The sequence below is a fragment of the Hypomesus nipponensis genome, chromosome 10, assembly GCF_054491055.1.
Source record: "Hypomesus nipponensis isolate SF chromosome 10, ASM5449105v1, whole genome shotgun sequence".
NCBI classification, from domain to species: Eukaryota; Metazoa; Chordata; class Actinopteri; order Osmeriformes; family Osmeridae; genus Hypomesus; species Hypomesus nipponensis.
The window spans coordinates 6,381,434-6,399,045 of NC_140370.1; the positions used below are offsets into that span (position 1 = coordinate 6,381,434).

General features: G+C 49.4%; 1 protein-coding gene across 3 annotated transcripts in view; it reads right to left on the reverse strand.

The window, feature by feature from the left end:
- LOC146271083 (3',5'-cyclic-AMP phosphodiesterase 4B-like) overlaps window positions 1-17,612 on the reverse strand; it is a 36,313-nt gene that overhangs the window by 10,674 nt on the left and 8,027 nt on the right. For 2 of the 3 annotated variants that reach the window (XM_084707218.1, XM_084707217.1), the window contains 6 exons: window positions 15,376-15,608; window positions 11,423-11,617; window positions 11,270-11,306; window positions 10,928-10,998; window positions 9,861-9,910; window positions 1,958-2,070 (listed from right to left, as the gene is read on the reverse strand). In XM_084707218.1, coding sequence (XP_084563344.1) covers window positions 1,958-2,070; window positions 9,861-9,910; window positions 10,928-10,998; window positions 11,270-11,306; window positions 11,423-11,617; window positions 15,376-15,608 — 699 coding nt within the window. Of the gene's footprint in view, window positions 1-1,957; window positions 2,071-9,860; window positions 9,911-10,927; window positions 10,999-11,269; window positions 11,307-11,422; window positions 11,618-14,644; window positions 14,905-15,375; window positions 15,609-17,612 lie in introns of those variants that run through there. The other variant, XM_084707219.1, reaches the window with a different exon arrangement.

The window sequence follows — 17,612 nt, forward strand, 5'->3', positions numbered from 1 at the left end:
ATAATTTAACAGCCATTTTCCCCCTGCTAAAGCTCCTGACCTAGTCACTACATCTGTTTCAATAATTCCGTCATTTTCACAGAGACGGTGGGGCTTCAAAGAGGCCTGACCACACGTGAGTTAGAGTTTCCTACTAGACCGGCGCGCTCCTCGCACGCTAGCCCACAATGCTAGCCCACAACGCTAGCCCGCTAACTGGATTCAGATGGTGCTGTTTGTCTAAGGCCCGTGGTAACGTCAGAAAGGACCTGTGGCTAAGCTAATGATGGCTAGGCTAAGGCGGCGCATTGCTGCTCTGAGGCCATCCGGGCCTGTCCGGTGGTCCTGCAGTGTGTGTGGTCCTAGTGCAGGACACACCTGTGGTCTTGGAAAAATGAAAGTGCCCTTCATTTGCTTGTGACGGGCTTTGGTCCTTTATTATAGACAGGAGAGAGGCCTGGTGGTCTGTCCTCAACCCTGTGTGTGTGTGTGTGAGTGTGTGTGTGTGTGGGCGTTTTTACAGGTTTGCCTTTGAGGCCTGAACGGTAAAGTTGCGTAGGTGAAAATCCCAGCTCAGCCCACCGGGAGATAACTACGAGCTTCACACTCTGTTTCCCAACGCAAACAGAGAAGTAGGCCAGTATTTTCTACATTTTGCAACATGATAAACAGAGTCAAACACCATGACCTTGTATCCACCCTTTCCTCCTCCCCATTCCCCGAAGTGCAAGGTGCCCTGATGATCTTCTGCGCCATGACTCAGCAATATAACCTACAGCCAGCATGAACATTTATCTGAGGTCTTGGCGAGTGTTCAGGGTGTTGTGTTAGCGTGCCAGTGACGTGGTTTACAGTATCAGGCCCGGGCCCAGCCCTGGCTGTGCGGTGGACGGCCATTGTAGTCTGGTGGTCGGGGAGGAAATGACACAGGAAGCGACAGGAAACTCCTGTCATGGTCATGGTCACAGTCTGCAAAGCTTCCACCTAGCCCCTCCTCCTGACCACAAAGACACCGTAGTGCTACTGTACGTAGCAGACCCAGACACAGACAACACCAGTCCTCCTGGCGCCGTCTGAAGGTTTCCTGCACACGCAGCTATGCAGTCAAAGGGACTGTCGGAGGACACTGGATACAGCACAGTGGACCAGCAGAGCCCTCCAGTGACAAAGCTAGCTAGCATCTTGTTGCTATTTACAACAGCCAATTACTATGCAAAAAACATGACCTTGTAACAGCATATTTACTGGGAACCTAGGTTATCCAATGTACTTAGCGTAGCTAAGCATAGCTAAGCGTAGCATGGCTCAATTAGCGTAGCTCAGTTAGCCTAGCTCTTGGTACTTGGCCAGGCACACTGTAGACAAAGGCAACAGGCATGATAAGGTCATGAGAGACAGCGAGACCTACTGGCAAGTAAGTTCAACAACCCAGCAGTGCTCCTCTATACTAAAGCACACCACCCTACCAGTAAATGTATGGAAATATATGGATCATTTACAAGTTATTATGCAAAACTACACACAACAACCGGAGGCCAGCCTGATATTATTCAAAGACAACATTCCTCTCAGGTCCAATATGCAAACAGACCATTGTTGGTGCGTTTTACAGTCTGTCTGTCTAACACTGGCACTTGTTTACACACTTAACCACAAGACAACTCTCACTTTGCAAGTACGTCAATGCGGTTTAATATACATTTTGCATACACAGTACTGAGAAAAAAGGATACTGCAATCCCTGTGAAAACCTACACAAGCAAAGCAGCACCCACAACAGGTTTGACATGAAGACTGACCCCCTGGCTACGGTTCTAAATGAGATTCACATCTATTATCTAACCAGACATGGTTGACAGGTTGAGAATGGGTTCTGTGGGCTGTGTTGTGGACCTGGTCCATGCGTCTTACAGTGCTTAAAGTTTGTGTTACGTTAAGGTCGGGTTGTGGGTCGGGTGGTTTTGTGAGCGGGTCTTACCTTATTGGAGGCCATGTCGCTGACTGAGCGGTAGGTCTGGATGGTCTCCAGCTGGTCCAGACACCAGTCCAGCTCCTCCATGGTCTCCATGGCCAGCTTCTGGTACGAATCGTCTGTCAACAGACACACAGACACGTAGTCAGGGCCCAGGGCCGGGTGGCTGTGTCGACCGGGGGGTCCTGGATGTCCTGGAGGTGAAGAGGTGTGAAGAGAGACGCGGTGCTCCTTCATCCTATGTGGCGTTCTCCGTGTGTCTGACGGCGCAGGCTGGTGCCAAAGTGCTCCTTTTTCTCTTTGTCTCTCACACACGCAAACTCTATCTCGCTCGTCTCTGTCGGTGTCTGTCTCTGGCCTCTTTTCCCTCTTCCCCACTCGGCTTCTCTCCTCCCCTCCCTTTCCGAGCGTATCTCCTCCTCCTCCCCCTCAGTCTCTCTCCCCTGCCTCTTTCAGTCTCTCTCCAACTCTTTCTGTGCTTCTCTCCCCCTCCCTCTCCCCTTCTCCCCCAGTCTCTCCCCCTCCCTCTCCCCCGGTCTCTCCCCCAGTCTCTCCCCCTCCCCCTCCCTCTCCCCCAGTCTCTCCCCCTCCCTCTTCTCTTCTCCCCCAGTCTCTCCCCCTCCCCCTCTCTCTCCCCCAGTCTCTCCCCCTCCCCCTCCCTCTCCCCCAGTCTCTCCCCCTCCCTCTCCCCCAGTCTCTCCCCCTCCCTCTCCCCCTCCCTCTCCCCCTCCCTCTCCCCCTCCCTCTCCCCCAGTCTCTCCCCCTCCCTCTCCCCCAGTCTCTCCCCCTCCCTCTCCCCCTCCCTCTCCCCCTCCCCCTCCCCCTCCCTCTCCCCCAGTCTCTCCCCCTCCCTCTCCCCCAGTCTCTCCCCCTCCCTCTCCCCCAGTCTCTCCCCCTCCCTCTCCCCCAGTCTCTCCCCCTCCCTCTCCCCTAGTCTCTCCCCCTCCCTCTCCCCCTCCCCCTCCCTCTCCCCCAGTCTCTCCCCCTCCCTCTTCTCTTCTCCCCCAGTCTCTCCCCCTCCCCCTCCCCCTCCCTCTCCCCCAGTCTCTCCCCCTCCCCCTCCCCCTCCCCCTCCCTCTCCCCCAGTCTCTCCCCCTCCCTCTTCTCCCCCAGTTTCTCCCCTTCCTCAACCCTGTGGTGCTGGGTCGGCGGTCAGCGTTGTGGTGTTGATGTGTCACTGAGCCCCCGGTCTAGGGTGCTGGGTGTGTGTGTGTGTGTGTGTGTGTGTGTGTGTAGGGCTTGTGTACTTGCTTCCCACACAAGCCTTTCACCCGTTTACCAATGCATACATGCACACTTTAAATGATTTACTTGACTCCACCAATTGCGTTTCAACTTTCTCAGACACTTACAATATTACAAACACATTCAAGTCCACTACAAAGCTGCTTGTGACAGCTGGAACAGTGCAATATCTGGTTAGATGCTTGCTCACACACACACACTGGTTGAGGTGGGACACACACACACATATTGCAGGTGTACATGCATGCCCTTACAGGAAATGACAGCAGTTTTCAGAAACGGGGTAGTACATTCACTCTCACACAGTGGAGACTAACATTATGACTTGAGGCTGTCATATTAAGATTTTTATCTCCACGCTGCAGAATGCAAACCTTCCAGAACTGTCTTTCCACAGCACATCCTGCACATGCTCTCATCTTCGAATACATGCTAGCCATGTCCAGACTCCGCTCTGCAGCACATGCCTCTACGCTGGGCGAACTAGCTCTGCTCTCTGATCCCCTCCAAACACACATGAGAGAGAGAGAGAGAGAGAGCGAGAGCGAGAGAGAGCGAGCGAGCGAGGGAGGAAGGAAGAAAAAAAAAGGATATCAAAAGCCCAGCGCTGTGTTTGCACAAGCAACACGAGAGGCAAACTTTAACTCCCTGAGCTGGGGGACGGGGGACGGGGGGGCGGGGGGACTCCAGACCTGGGTTTGACTGGGAGCCAAAGAAACCAGAGAGCTTCCTCTCCAGGACCGGACTCACACAAAACACGGAACGGAGTGTGTCTATCTGGACTACAGCATTTTTCCAGTTCGACGGTCGACAATCCTGAACAAATGGCACGATGACAAAGCAGCAGATGATGGTTCAACTCATTTCACATCTGGAACGACTGAAGGCATCTTGGCCTTTCAACTTCCAACGTTGTTTCAAGGTTGGGGCGGGGGGGAGGGGGGGGGGATGGGGAGCGGGAGCGGGTTGATCTCAACTTCACACACTTCGCATGTGGAAAAGGTTTGCCCCCATACGCTTCGCACAACGGGACGGCTGGCACGCGCCTCAGCAATTTACGTCAATAAAAGCAGATCAAAGCACATCAAAAGAGCTTAGACGGCGCAGTGACGGCAGCCAGGGTGCGCGATCCTTCACAGCGCCAAACCACGGCACCGTACCAAACAGCTGCCAGGGGTAAGAGAGATCCCATGGAGTAGGGCAGCAATGGAGGGGCCGGGGGGATACAGGTACGGCAGTTGTTGCAGAGGAGGAGGAGAGAGCGGTGAGCAGGATCAGAGAGGGGCCTTGGTAGGCTGGAGCCAGCTGCTGCCACTGAGCCTGGGGGGGGGGGGGAACCTGCCAAGAAGGTTCAACCACATCCCGCCTTTTCACCTCAAAGAGGATATATAAAGACCATTAGAGAGGCATCGGAGCAGTCCCAGAACCCAGCAGACTGGATCATGGAACCCGCCCGTGGGTTCTACCAGGGGAGGGATGGAGGGATGATCCTATTAGTGCGGTGGAGCTGGGCAGGGTCCAGAACTTCATCCTGGGTCGTTCGCTGGGACTAGGATAGACTGACCAGATATGTGAAGGCAAAAACGACTGACACTGGTTCATGGTGTAATGGAAAATGTCTATCCCATAATATCACTGACAGAGCTGTGACTCAACAACAACAACAGCAGGATGAAGTCAACAGTCTTGTCTGAAACTGTTACATAAATCTCTACAGACACTATCAATAATTTGGCAACAAATCTTTGATAACCAGTGCTCAATCAAGTGACATGGTCCTTGACATAGACCTGACTCAAAAAGGTGTGGAAATCAGGGATTAGTCACTAGGGATCCAAGCTTCTTCAAGTGTCAAATAAGGTCATTTCAAAACACTGAAACATGATTCATTGAAATCGCCATTCATGCAAGAGAGCAGTTGTTTACGTCTAGATTCAAGACGGTAAGGGACATAACGGAAGCAGACAGGACTGGTAAATCAATCCTCACATCAAATTGTTCATGAATACAACAGACACGACTGTACGTGGGTCAGGTGACATTTCCCATTGTCACCAGTCAAAGAGTGACGCACGCTCCCAGTCACATTCAGAGAGGCTGCTCCTAGACATTTTTCAACGTAGTTTTCCAGACGGAGGTCTGGGTTTTTTTCGGCGGTGGTCTTAATGCTTTGGCCATATGCTGGAGGCAAGGAGGACAACAGGCCTCAGTGAGTGGAGCAGGCCACACCCCCTCTTCTCTCCCCCTCCCTCTCTCAGGCCCACAGACCGGCCTCTGTGAGAGATGTCCAACGGCAGCGCTGTCTCCCCCTCTGCCCCCAAACCCTCTTCGTCTCACACTGCCCCTTTCTCTCTCTCCCCCTCTTTCTCTCCCCCTCCCCCCCTCCCTCTCCCCCTCTCCTGCTCTCGCTCTCTCTCGCCCTCTCTCGCTCTCTCTCGCTCTCTCTCGCTCTCTCTCGCTCTCTCTCGCTCTCTCTCGCTCTCTATTCACCCCATGTATCTGACATTAGATTGGGTAGATACCTGGGTGGAAATGGACAAGAAAAAAAAGATACATATATTTAGTATCCTGCAAACAGCTCCTTGGGTTGCAAAGTGCTATTTCACCTTAAGTCAAACCCATTTCAGAGAAAAAACTATGAGCTGTATGGTCCCAAAGCAGAGTTTGACTAGGGACTCCTAGAGTGAGTGATTTGACCGTATGTCTCAGTACCCGCGTGTGTGGCTCAGGATCCATGTGTACATGCATGTGGGCCCGGAGGAGGAAGAGGAGCCACACTGAATCACCCTATAGAGAGCCCTGCCACGCACACACACCTCCCTGTACGTGCGTCAGTCTCGGAGAAGGAGAGAGAGAGAATGAATGATTCACCTGACAACAGCTGATGAAGTCATCAGAAAGTCATCAGAGAGTCATCCAGAAGTATGTACCAAAGGAGAACAATCAATACACGCAAGTTTTCGGTCTGTTGGACTACATATTCATGACACCTCACAGAGAACGAATCCAAGATGTCAATAGCTCTGACGGACGAAACTGAGGGAAAACCCACAGTCTTCACTTCCCAGCAACATCATAACGCCTCGTTTGAAGTCCACCATCCAACAAACGATAAACAAAGATACATTTGGACAGGGTGATAACAACACACACAAACCGTGTGTATGAGTGAGTGTGTCTATATACATATATACATGTATTACGCATTTGATATGGAGTTACCCGTGGCATATGTTTTACGGTTGTGTGGTGAGGTCTTTCTGGTGCACTCAGAAGCCAGTGTCATGCTGGGTGTATTACCACAGCAAAACAAGGAGCACTAGCCTGTGACTCTTCAAAGTTTACAAGAGTGGCTTCATCTTTCAAACTAGCGAAACAACAGTCAGCTCGCCAGCAACACAGACAGGCATGAACACACACACACACACACACAGCTCTGGGCCTGTTTGACAAGCCTTCACAATGGACCATGGAGCGGTTCTGGCACAGGCTACTGGGTGGGATGGGCGGCAGTCAGCTTTATGGCTGTGTGCTGACGTCAATAACATAATTCAAATACTTAACCAGGCTGCACGCTTCCAGCCCTCAGGGTCCCCTGCTCTAGGCGGGACGGGGGAAAACCTGGAGCCACCGGGTGAACAGGAGTAGAGTTACTCAGACTGGACCGGACCACAGTCCACAGCCTGGACAGATGAAATATGTCCAACTGAACAGGTCAAAACTATCCCTAACCAGCCTATAGCAATGTTATCATTATTGAACTTCAAACTAGGAAGCTCAGGATTCAGGGCCATGCAGGTCATTCTGGGTGTAAGTGTTTCCCATGTGTTTGTCATGGAAGCTTCATGTGCAGACAAGGGGTTTTCCAAAGGCCTCCCCCCTGTGTGTCTCGTGGGGATGATGTCATTTGGCTGGACATGGTGGACAGTGTGACACTGTCTGTACTGAGCCCAGAGCTACAAATGGCCCTCAGTCTCTGGGATCTACTGAGAGGGGTTCTCCAGCTCGTGCTGCCGGTCAAAAAAACAAGTTTGCATGCAGACACACACGCATACACAATGTTTTTGAAAGATTTTTTTTATAAATGTTTTGTATGCATGTATACACTATAGTTAAAATTATATTATACTGTAAGTAGTACTCTATAATTGTATGCATTAATTACTCTGTAATAGTGTACTGTATATTCTATAATTGGTATACTAGAAGTACTCTATAATAGTATACTGTAAATATTAGTGTATAATAAGGACAGTAGTATTACCCATTAACCAGTATAATATCATATACTCAGTATAATATAATCGCGCTGAGCTCAGTAAAAGTAAATGAAACCTGTTATATTGGTTTTAATTCTCATGACGTGATGGTGACGAAACAAGAAACAACAGGTATATGAGGGTGGATGTTGTGCTCATGGCCCACACCCTCTACACACACACACACACACACACTCCCTATAGTGCTGTTTCTCAGGAATATCTGTGCAGGAGCAATGTCCTTAGTTAGAATTTGCTAATTTGATGACGTCACTGACAGGTTACATGATCAGATCACCACCACTGTGGGAGAGTACTCACACATGCACATGCTTACACACACACACACACACAGAATGTACAGTACTTGTAAGCACATATAAGTAGGCTATAATTGTTGAAAACTACACACAGAGGACAGTGCTGTGCAACTGTCACACCAAAACACAAATACATGTTGATACCCAAACACTTTCCAGACTTTACATTACTGTTCCGCCTACAGTTGACACGAATGCGCAGAGTGCACGATCATTTTCATCCCTCTAAATAAGATCAGCAGGCTCCCCTCTACTGCATTTACTAGCCAACCACGTCTTAGCTAGCATGACGATGTTCGGCTAAAGCTAGTGAGAACAGTTACAGATGAATTGCTGATCTCAGATGGCCAACAGCGTCAGTGCTCACGCATTTCCTTCAGAAACCCCCTTTATCAACACCGCAATGCAGGAGAAAGGCGATAATCTAATTCAGCAATGAGTAGTGCTTAGTTGCATAGCTCACGAGACTAGAGAAGAGGAAGCCAAGACCTGGAGCAAAATGTTTGTCAACATGCAAACAGAATGACAGGCGGCGTTTTATCCACTCAAGTTTACTTTTGTACGACCATAGTAATATAATAATAATAATAATAATAATAATAATAATAATAACAAGCTGGATGGACAACGTTCCTGTTGGTCAGATCTCAGGCCCCCTCGTCTCCTCTCGACCCTTCTCACACAGTGACATTGGTCGGGTCATTTACTTAGATATATTTTGACCTTCTTCCCGGGGGCTTGCCAACTTGTTGACCTTTCTCTCTGTCTCCTACCTCATCGCTCTGTGTATCTCACACTGTCTCTCTCGTCCTCTCTCTCCCCCTCTCTCTCTCTCTGGAGATTTAACAGGTGGAAAACTGCAGATGTCTTTTCCAGCACCCCGCTGGGCGCTCACCGACTCCACAGGCCACGAAACCCTGACGCACAGCACAAAAGATTCTGCTCTTTCTCCCTTTTCCTGTCCATGACATTTTATTGAGTAGACAAACAGAGCAGACCCAAGTGCCACGGCACATAGGACAGGATATGAGGCGATGTTTCCCTGGTTGACACATTGTTCTTTGTTATGGTCTCACTCACTGAACAACACCACATCAGCCAGGAGTCAGGTTCCGGTTTGATAACTAAAGGTTGGAATGTCAAATTAACAGATATTACAACGTTTTGCTAAATCACGCAATGAAACCAACTGCCATAAACCCGACTGTGTTATTCTGTGAACAGAGGAGGACATGGAACCAGGTGAGGAGAGAACGTTTTTTTTAGGCCACCACTGGAAACCTGGAGCGTGTGTTATTAAGAGTTTGATTGAGTCCCAGCCTGAGAGAAGTAAGCTCAGTTCCAGAGGGGAGCCCTGCTGGAAGGAAGGATGATGACACACTCCTGTTTTTTCCTGCTGGGGGGTTGGAGGGTCTGCATTGGGCCATCTGGCCCACAAGGAAGTAGAAATAACCTGTGTGTGGACCTGACTGACGTCAATGGACGTGGATACCAGAGAAACAGGAACTAGATTCCTTCTTCACACCCTACCCCCCCCCTCTTTCATCCTTCCCTTATGAGTTTCTGCACGTGCTGCCACTTGTTTCTTTCCTTTCCCGACGGTCTACCTACGACTCCTCTGTCTGATAAGTTGTCAGTTCAGGGAAGTTTATAGGTGTTGCTATTGTTTGTTTATCAAGGGGCTGCATAGATAACTACACGGATTTAAGTTCTAATGTTGTGTACTTGCAGAATAAACATGTGTTTCACATCCAAGTGCATGTTTGGAAAGAGGGTTTTTGTACTGCTGTGTTTCTATGTTCGATTCCAAGTACAGCGGCCTCCTGGACCCATCTTGACAACATCAGTTCCACAGTACAAGGGCAGAGCAGCTGTAAATATCAACAATGCCATTTTCTTTCGAGCCTTGAGACTTTTCTGTCTGTCTGCCAGTAAGACACAAACTCCTCCCTGGAGCAACAGGACACGTCTATTCTAGACCTTATGAAAAGAGTACGAACGACTCCTAGGTTGAAAATGTGAATCCCTCTATGTGATTACGTTGTGGACAGTGTAACAGTGTGTGACTAGTTGGCCTGGACTCACCTGACAGGCTGACCTTGGTGACCGGAGGCTGGGATGTAGCTGGAGACCTTCTGGAACCAAACAAACAATGTTGTTGATGTTTATGATACCCTTGATGGCCATGTTGCTTACATTAGACTGTTGAATTGTATTTACATATCCATGTTCTATTTCTTTTAGTGGCACGTTGATCTTACTAACTAGTAACTGGTCCCGAAACTCAGCACTTTATTTTCCTGAGTAAATTCACGACTGGAACATTCCTTGTTTGTTTGATGAACCCTATGAAGGCTATTAGAATTTTATAATCTTGTATCTATGTCTGTTTTATGTGTCTTGCTACAAAATAATCGCCCTCCAGGGAACAATAAAGTTGAAATACAAGAGAAACAATTACTAAGTGAACCTTGTTCCAACACTGGTATCCTTCTTATCCCCTGACTGAATGTGGAGGTTCCTCTGCATTTCTAACCTGTCCGGCTTTGACTATAAGCCACTGATATGAGAAGTAAGTGAATCTTGGTTTGCTAAAACAACTACAATTACAAAATGAGGGTCAGATGGTTGAATGTGCATAATGACATTGTGTCCTTGGGCAAGGCACTTTACCCTACTTGCCTCGGGGGGAATGTCCCTGTGCTTACTGTAAGTCGCTCTGGATAAGAGTGTCTGCTTAAAAGACTAAATGTAAATGTAAAATGATAAAGTAGTTGGCACAGTTTTGCCTAGCCAAAGCTTGCAGTGTGACCCTTGTGTTTAAGTCCAATATTGACTCATAGGGAACTGTTCAGGTGAGCGACCCATTTCAACGGGTAGTAAGAGATTGAATAGAACTATAGAATGTATCATATTGCATTAGGAATGTCCATTTAAAACTTCACAACATGGATTTAATCTTTCTCAATGGACTGCGTGTGGAATGTATGACCATGCTCCGATAATTGCAGTCATCAGTCAGTGACAGCACTCTGGTGTCTTTGATCGTTTTTAAATGAACACATTTAGTGCCACCTAGTGGCTTCTGTAAAGAACTCATGTCAAGTTGCTCATCAGTCCCATAAAAAAAGTGTGTCTTACACGTGACTTACTTGTTGGAGCTACATTGTACATTAGTCAAGGTCGTAAAGTTGTTCCTGACTGTGCGAAGACTCGCCAGAACCTGAAACCAAATGTCAGAGAGAGAGAGAGAGAGAGAGAGAGAGAGAGAGAGAGAGAGAGAGAGAGAGAGAGAGAGAGAGAGAGAGAGAGAGAGAGAGAGAGAGAGAGAGAGAGAGAGAGAGAGCTGTAGTACATGATTGATCCCTGGGGGAACTGGTTCTGTTACAGCAGCAGGAGAACAACAGTTCAGACAGCCGAGAAACAAAAATACAGAATTCACATATACAACATACAGTATTTAAGCTGGCAACAAACCAGGGGCTCTACAGTACCTGGGCAAATGGAGTCACAATCAAATCTTCCCCATGCCTAAAAAGAAGCAAAACATTGTATCAATTACACCCATGCAGTATATACTGAGGACAAAAACCTCCTTTTCAAAGTTTCTGAAAGGTCTTCAGGGCGTGTCTGGGTATCTGACTCACAGCTCTCCTACAATGGACGAGTTTCTGGACATGGATTTGGGCGAGAGGTCGTAGTCGCTGTCGGAGCGGTAGAGGAAGGACTCTCTCCGCTGGCCGTGGCCCGCCAGGTTGGGGTGGAGGACCAGGCCCGAGCTCGGGGACGTGGGCAGGTCGGACGGACTGCAGCCCGCCGAGCGGCCATTTTCCACATCGAAGCTGAGGACGGCAGGAGAGACACGGTTAGCTTCCTCAGGAGCCACTGGTGGAAGGAGAGAGCACAGTACAGTGCAGTGCAGTACAGTACAGTACAGTACAGTGCAGTGCAGTACAGTACAGTACAGTACAGTACAGTACAGTACAGTACAGTACAGTACAGTACAGTACAGTGCAGTGCAGTGCAGTGCAGTACAGTGCAGTACAGTGCAGTGCAGTGCAGTGCAGTGCAGTGCAGTGCAGTTGGTCTCAGGAAATTGGGGGAAACGGCCAACCAATCACATTCACCACAGTTAAGAAATCCAACATTTGTAAGAAGAACCGATTCATTGTCATGTCATACCAAGACTGTAACAACCAGCTTACCGTATCATTAACACAGTGGCCAGTGGCCTATGGAAACCCCTACCGAATACAATGGTCGTTGGTGACAGAGATTGTACAGGGAGGCAGCAGGTCCATACGTTAGACCTTTCCAACTCTACACAGCCATGTTCCACTAAACACAACAAACTGTGGAATCAACTGAGTACACAACCAGGGAGGTGGGGGCTTATGCAACTTGCTGCTGTCCATAACAATGGTTACATAAATCCAAATGTGATTAATCAACCAATCAGGTCATGGCAAACCAGATTAGTCTTTCGATCATTCACGGCTGGCTGGTTGTGTTGTGTTGTGGGGGGAGTCATTTCTTTATGGGCTCTCATTGTTGCGTATCCATGACAACCCTGAGGGGAGGGGGTGGGGGGAGGGTCAGCGGCTTAATCACTGTAGAAGTGTGCAGCCTCAGCAGCAGCTGATATTGTAGGTCAACTGTAACAGGATGAAAAGGTCAAGGGTCAGAAGGTCAGATGACCATGGAGGGAGCAGATGCTGTGGGTCTGTTTGATCCCGATACACCTGCAACTCAAAAGTCACACTAGATGTGGTGCCAAGTGTTGGCCAAAAATGATGGCTAACAGACAGGGTGTGTGTGTGTGTGTGTGTGTGTATGGGCTCGAGCACACCAGCCGACTCAGCGAATGATAATGCAGCAAGTGCATCTAGACAGGGACATTCCCCCGAGGCAAGTAGGGTGAAGTGCCTTGCCCAAGGACACAACGTAATTTGGAACAGGCTTGTAATTTGGACCCCAGTTGTTTAACAAGTAAAGCCCCACCATTTAGTTTCACAGCATCCCGACATGCATCTCGCCCATCTGCAGGCTGCTAGATCCTTTAATGGAGCAACTCTGAAGCTGCTTGAATATTTACTCCAAACCCCCCCCCCCACACCAATTCAAATCCCCCCCTTCATACTACATACAACGTTGGGATTATTCCACCCACAGATGTACTCTACACCCACCCACACCTCTCCTCTGAGGTGACGACGACGCGGATGTTCTCTGAACAGAAACACTGACGCGCTGAACACACATCCCCTCACGCGGCCTAACAAGCCCCAGAGGGCACAGCCGTCATCGAGCTCCGGATCCATTGACACTCAGACACAGCATACCTGGTCAGGAGTGTGTGCAGTCACAATGCAGGAATGTGGACGAATGTGAACCTAGCGAAAGAATGGCTGACGTACACAGTGGAAAGGAGAGAGGTAAGTTAAAGTACACAGACAGACAAAACGGTTTGAAGGGAGATAGGTGGAAGACTTTGAAAAGGTGAGAGCAAATTTGTCGAGTTTCACTCGGCTTTCCTGAGTATCTCTCCGAGGGAACAAAAACAAAGAAAATGGGAGAAGAACATTTTTACGAACAACGGCGAAAGGGAGCGTTTCTAAACGAGGGACAGAATGAGAGTGTGAAAGAGAGAGAGGTAGAGAGAGACAGAGAGGTAAAGAGAGATAAAGACCGGGAAGAAGAGAGAGTCACCTGTGACTGGAGAGGTGGGCTCTCCCGATGACCTCGTCGCTGAAGTCAAAATAGACCCGCCCCTGTGACCCATCCTGAACATTCCCCTCTCTCTCTCTCTCTCTCTCTCTCTCTCTCTCTCTCTCTCTCTCTCTCTCTCTCTCTCTCTCTCTCTCTCTCTCTCTCTCTCTCTCTCTCTCTCTCTCTCTCTCTCTCTCTCTCTCTCTCTCTCTCTCTCTCTCTCTCTCTCTCTCTCTCTCTCTCTCTCTCTCTCTCTCTCTCTCTCTCTCTCTCTCTCTCTCTCTCTCTCTCTCTCTCTCTCTCTCTCTCTCTCTCTCTCTCTCTCTCTCTCTCTCTCTCTCTCTCTCTCTCTCTCTCTCTCTCTCTCTCTCTCTCTGCTCGGCTGAGGCTGACCGCACTGGAAGGCTTGAGGGCAGATATGGGCTGGACCTAGAGGAATGGACTCTAATCTCGCCCTCCCTCACTCTCTCCTGCCATTTCAAAATTCTCGATGAGGGTTTTCAGGGTTAAATCAAGGTTAAACACTCTCATTTGACATCTATCACTCTGCCTTTTTTCTCTCATCTCTCCTACAGAAGTCATCCTGAGTTCTTCCCCTCTCTAACCCCCGAATTCCTGGAGGACAGGGGAGGGTCATCGGGAAGATACGCATGCAAAGCAGTGAGACCACCAGGGGGCAGTCTTTGCTGAGTGAAATGGCCTTAAGGGCTTCATTCGAACCCTGATAATGTCATGTATTTATTTAGCAGATGCTTTTATCCAAAGAGATTTGAACCGCAGGATCTACAGTCAAATGCTCCATGGAGCTAAACCAGTAGCCTGATGATGGTGAAATCCAGTTGATTTGGTATGTAGGATAGAGGGGAGTTGGTCAGACCAGGGAGAGAGACAGAGTGAAAGGTTATTGGCTTTGGGCCAATTATAGCGAAAGGGGTGCCCTGGACACACACAAACACACCTTTTGTCTCTTGCCAGGCCATTATTGTAAATAAGAATATGCTTTCAATGGACTTGGTAAAATCAAGATAATATAGGCACAGAAAACATACACACACACACACACACACAGCACAGACAAACATACACACAGAGACAGACAAACACACAGAGACAAACAAACGCTTTCTCTTTCTGTTCCATGGATCGTTCTGGAGCCTTACCAGGTGTGAGCGATCGTAAAGCGCCGGTGTCGGGGAAGACGCCTGCTGGCCACCTGCTTGCGAAACAACCGTGGTGAGCTGTGAGGCGACTCTGTCCTGGTGTCACAGCTCGGCTCACTACAGAACACCTGGTCCTGGTCCTGGCCCAGCTCTGTTTGTCCTGCGCTGCTCCCCATAGCACTGTCCTGCCTCTGAGAGTTTATATCTGGACTAGCAGTGACTTCCTCTGAGGAAGCGAATGGAGAGACGGAGTAAAAAGCACTAACGCTCCAGGGAGGTGAACAGAGCTGGGATGGGTCACTTCCTCTGTGAGCTCAACTTCCCTCCCTCCCTCCCGCCTTCCTTCCTTCTCTCTCCTTACACACTCTTAAGTCTCCACCCCTCTCTTCTCAGTAACACGAGCCAATCCATCACTCCGTCAAAATTCCCTCAGGGTACGCATGTGTGCAATGTGAGAAGTTTCACCCCGGCCAAGTTAACAACTACCAAGAAAGAAAACGAGCAAAGAATTCGCAGAGAGAGAGAGAGAGAGAGAGAGAGAGAGAGAGAGAGAGAGAGAGAGAGAGAGAGAGAGAGACAGAGAGAGAGAGAGAGAGAGAGAGACAGAGAGAGAGAGAGTCCAAACCCTCACAGCCATCATACAACACAAGGCGATGATGAGTGACAGCCTGGTTCCCCTCCACACAACACGACAGAGAAGGGTCATGGTGGCTCGTCCACAGTTAGGTCACCTGTCTGGCGACGTGGCGTGGGTGATGTCGATGCGCGGCAGGGGCAAGATGGGCAGGGTGGTCGGCCGGGCCAACGGGTCCTCCTCCGGCGGGGGACCCCGGTCCCGCTCCGCCTGTCGCCACGACAACGGGGGGAGCTGCAGGGTGCCGGAGAGACGGCGGCGGCCCCGGCGGAGGTCCACTCCCAGGGTGCTGCCGGAGAGGGCGGGGCCACCCAGCGACTCCTTACACTCCTGGAGGAGGGGCAGGAGGGAGGGAATGTCATTTCAACGCCATTGCTACTGAAAGGATTGAGCATTTAACGAGCATCTGGTTGTGTCCACCACCTTTAGGGAGGAGATATGTGCTTGTGACATTCAGTGGTCTGTACATACTATTGTCATGTAGAATGAGAGTTATGGAAACGTTTTCAGGGGATTTGTGTAAGATTTAAGTAGTTTTGTTTCATTTCTGAGTTTTAGAGGCCAACATTTACCTTTCATTAACTAGGAAAGGTATAATACTCTATAGCGTTTACAGTTTAAAATCCCTTTTCTTGATGAGAATCTCCAAGACCTCTAGGGGGCAGTCTAGGCTACCATGTTAGACAAGGTAGGCTACCTTTTATTAGTCATATAAAAGTAATTTAAAGGACAGGATGCTTCAAAGACGCTTTTAACTGACGTTTTAACAGCACCATCATCAACATTCGAAGCGTTACCACAAAACGTTACACGCAACAAATTCAAAACCCCACATCAAAACCCGACACGTTTTCCTTCACGTTTCCATTTAGACGAAATGTAATTAATGGTTAAAATCAACGGCCGATTCGAGTGGCCGTGGCGAACGTGTTGCCTGACAGGTTCATGGGGCAGAAGGGAGCGTCAGCGGGGTGTTTTACAGCTCCTGGGTCAGTGCCGTGACATGAGACAGCTTCCTGGGCGCCTCCTCCGACGCCTGGCAGTAAAACGAGCGCCACTCGGAAGCAGCGGCCGCCAGACAGCGGACATACATCACATACATCAACCCTGGGAATTACAGCCACGCCGTCCCGGTGTCAATGAAGCACAGACACTTACCAAATGAGACAGAGAGGAAGTGGGGAGGGCTGGGGGATGCTCAAGGAATTCCAAGAATCCCGTCTTTGTAAGAGAGGTGTTCGGATATTTGTGCTCAAGTGCGTGAGATTTGTACCGTCTCAGAGTCTTGCTCGGGTGGAAAGCGCGACAGTCAGATCAAAGGGTGTAGAGGGGGCGAGGGAAAGAGGAGAGACTCACAGTCAGATGAAGGGGGAGGGAGGGGGAGCGAGAGAGAGAGAGAGAGAGAGAGAGAGAGAGAGAGAGAGAGAGAGAGAGAGAGAGAGAGATGAGGAGACAGTCAGATGAAAGGATGGAGAAGGGGCGGGAGAAGAGGGGAGAAAAGGAGAGAGAGGGTGTAGGAAAGAGAGATAAGAGAAATCGAGAGGGTGTGGGAGAGAGATGGAGAAAGAGAGGGTTTGGGGGAGAGGGATGAGAGTGAGAGAGAGGGTTTTGGAGAGGTAAACCATGAAAGAGTCTCCTCTAGTCAGCATGTACCATTTCTTGTGTAACCCAAACCAACCTCCCCCACTGTCCTTTCAGCTGTATTTAACAACCCGTCACAAACGACGGGGGGAAACTACAACAAAGGAGACATACTGCTCTTCCCAGGACTCTGAACTGAAGGACAGTCTTCATCCTTCACCTTCTTTTGAAGGACAACCACAATTTATCACAAATCAGAAATGAAAGGCCTGGTGACAACAGAACGCCATTGTATAGTCATTATTGTCAAAATGTTGACACACACGACACACGCCAAGACACACACACACACAATAGCACACCCACAGGATGGCAACCGCAGTCTTCCAGGCCCAAACAAAACAGCCTCCACAGTATCTGAATCAACCAGCTTTAGACAGAGCTCTGGGAAAAAAGCATCTGCTAAATGCATAAATGTCAATGTAGAGCTCTGGACCACAGCTTTGTGGAAACGACACGATCTCCCTCAATCCTCTCGGGCTTTCGCTCCCCACACCTATACAAGCCACTGGCCTCAGGCACAACAGTAGAGATAGGGGCAGAGCAGAGGGCGGAGAAACCAGACAACAGATAGATGGGACATGTTGAGGTAGGAAGGGGGGGGGGCTGGAACATGGGGGGGGGGGGGGAGACACAAACCAGAGACAGTGCAGTCTGATGATACAAGAAATGGACACCCCACCTGCTCCCATG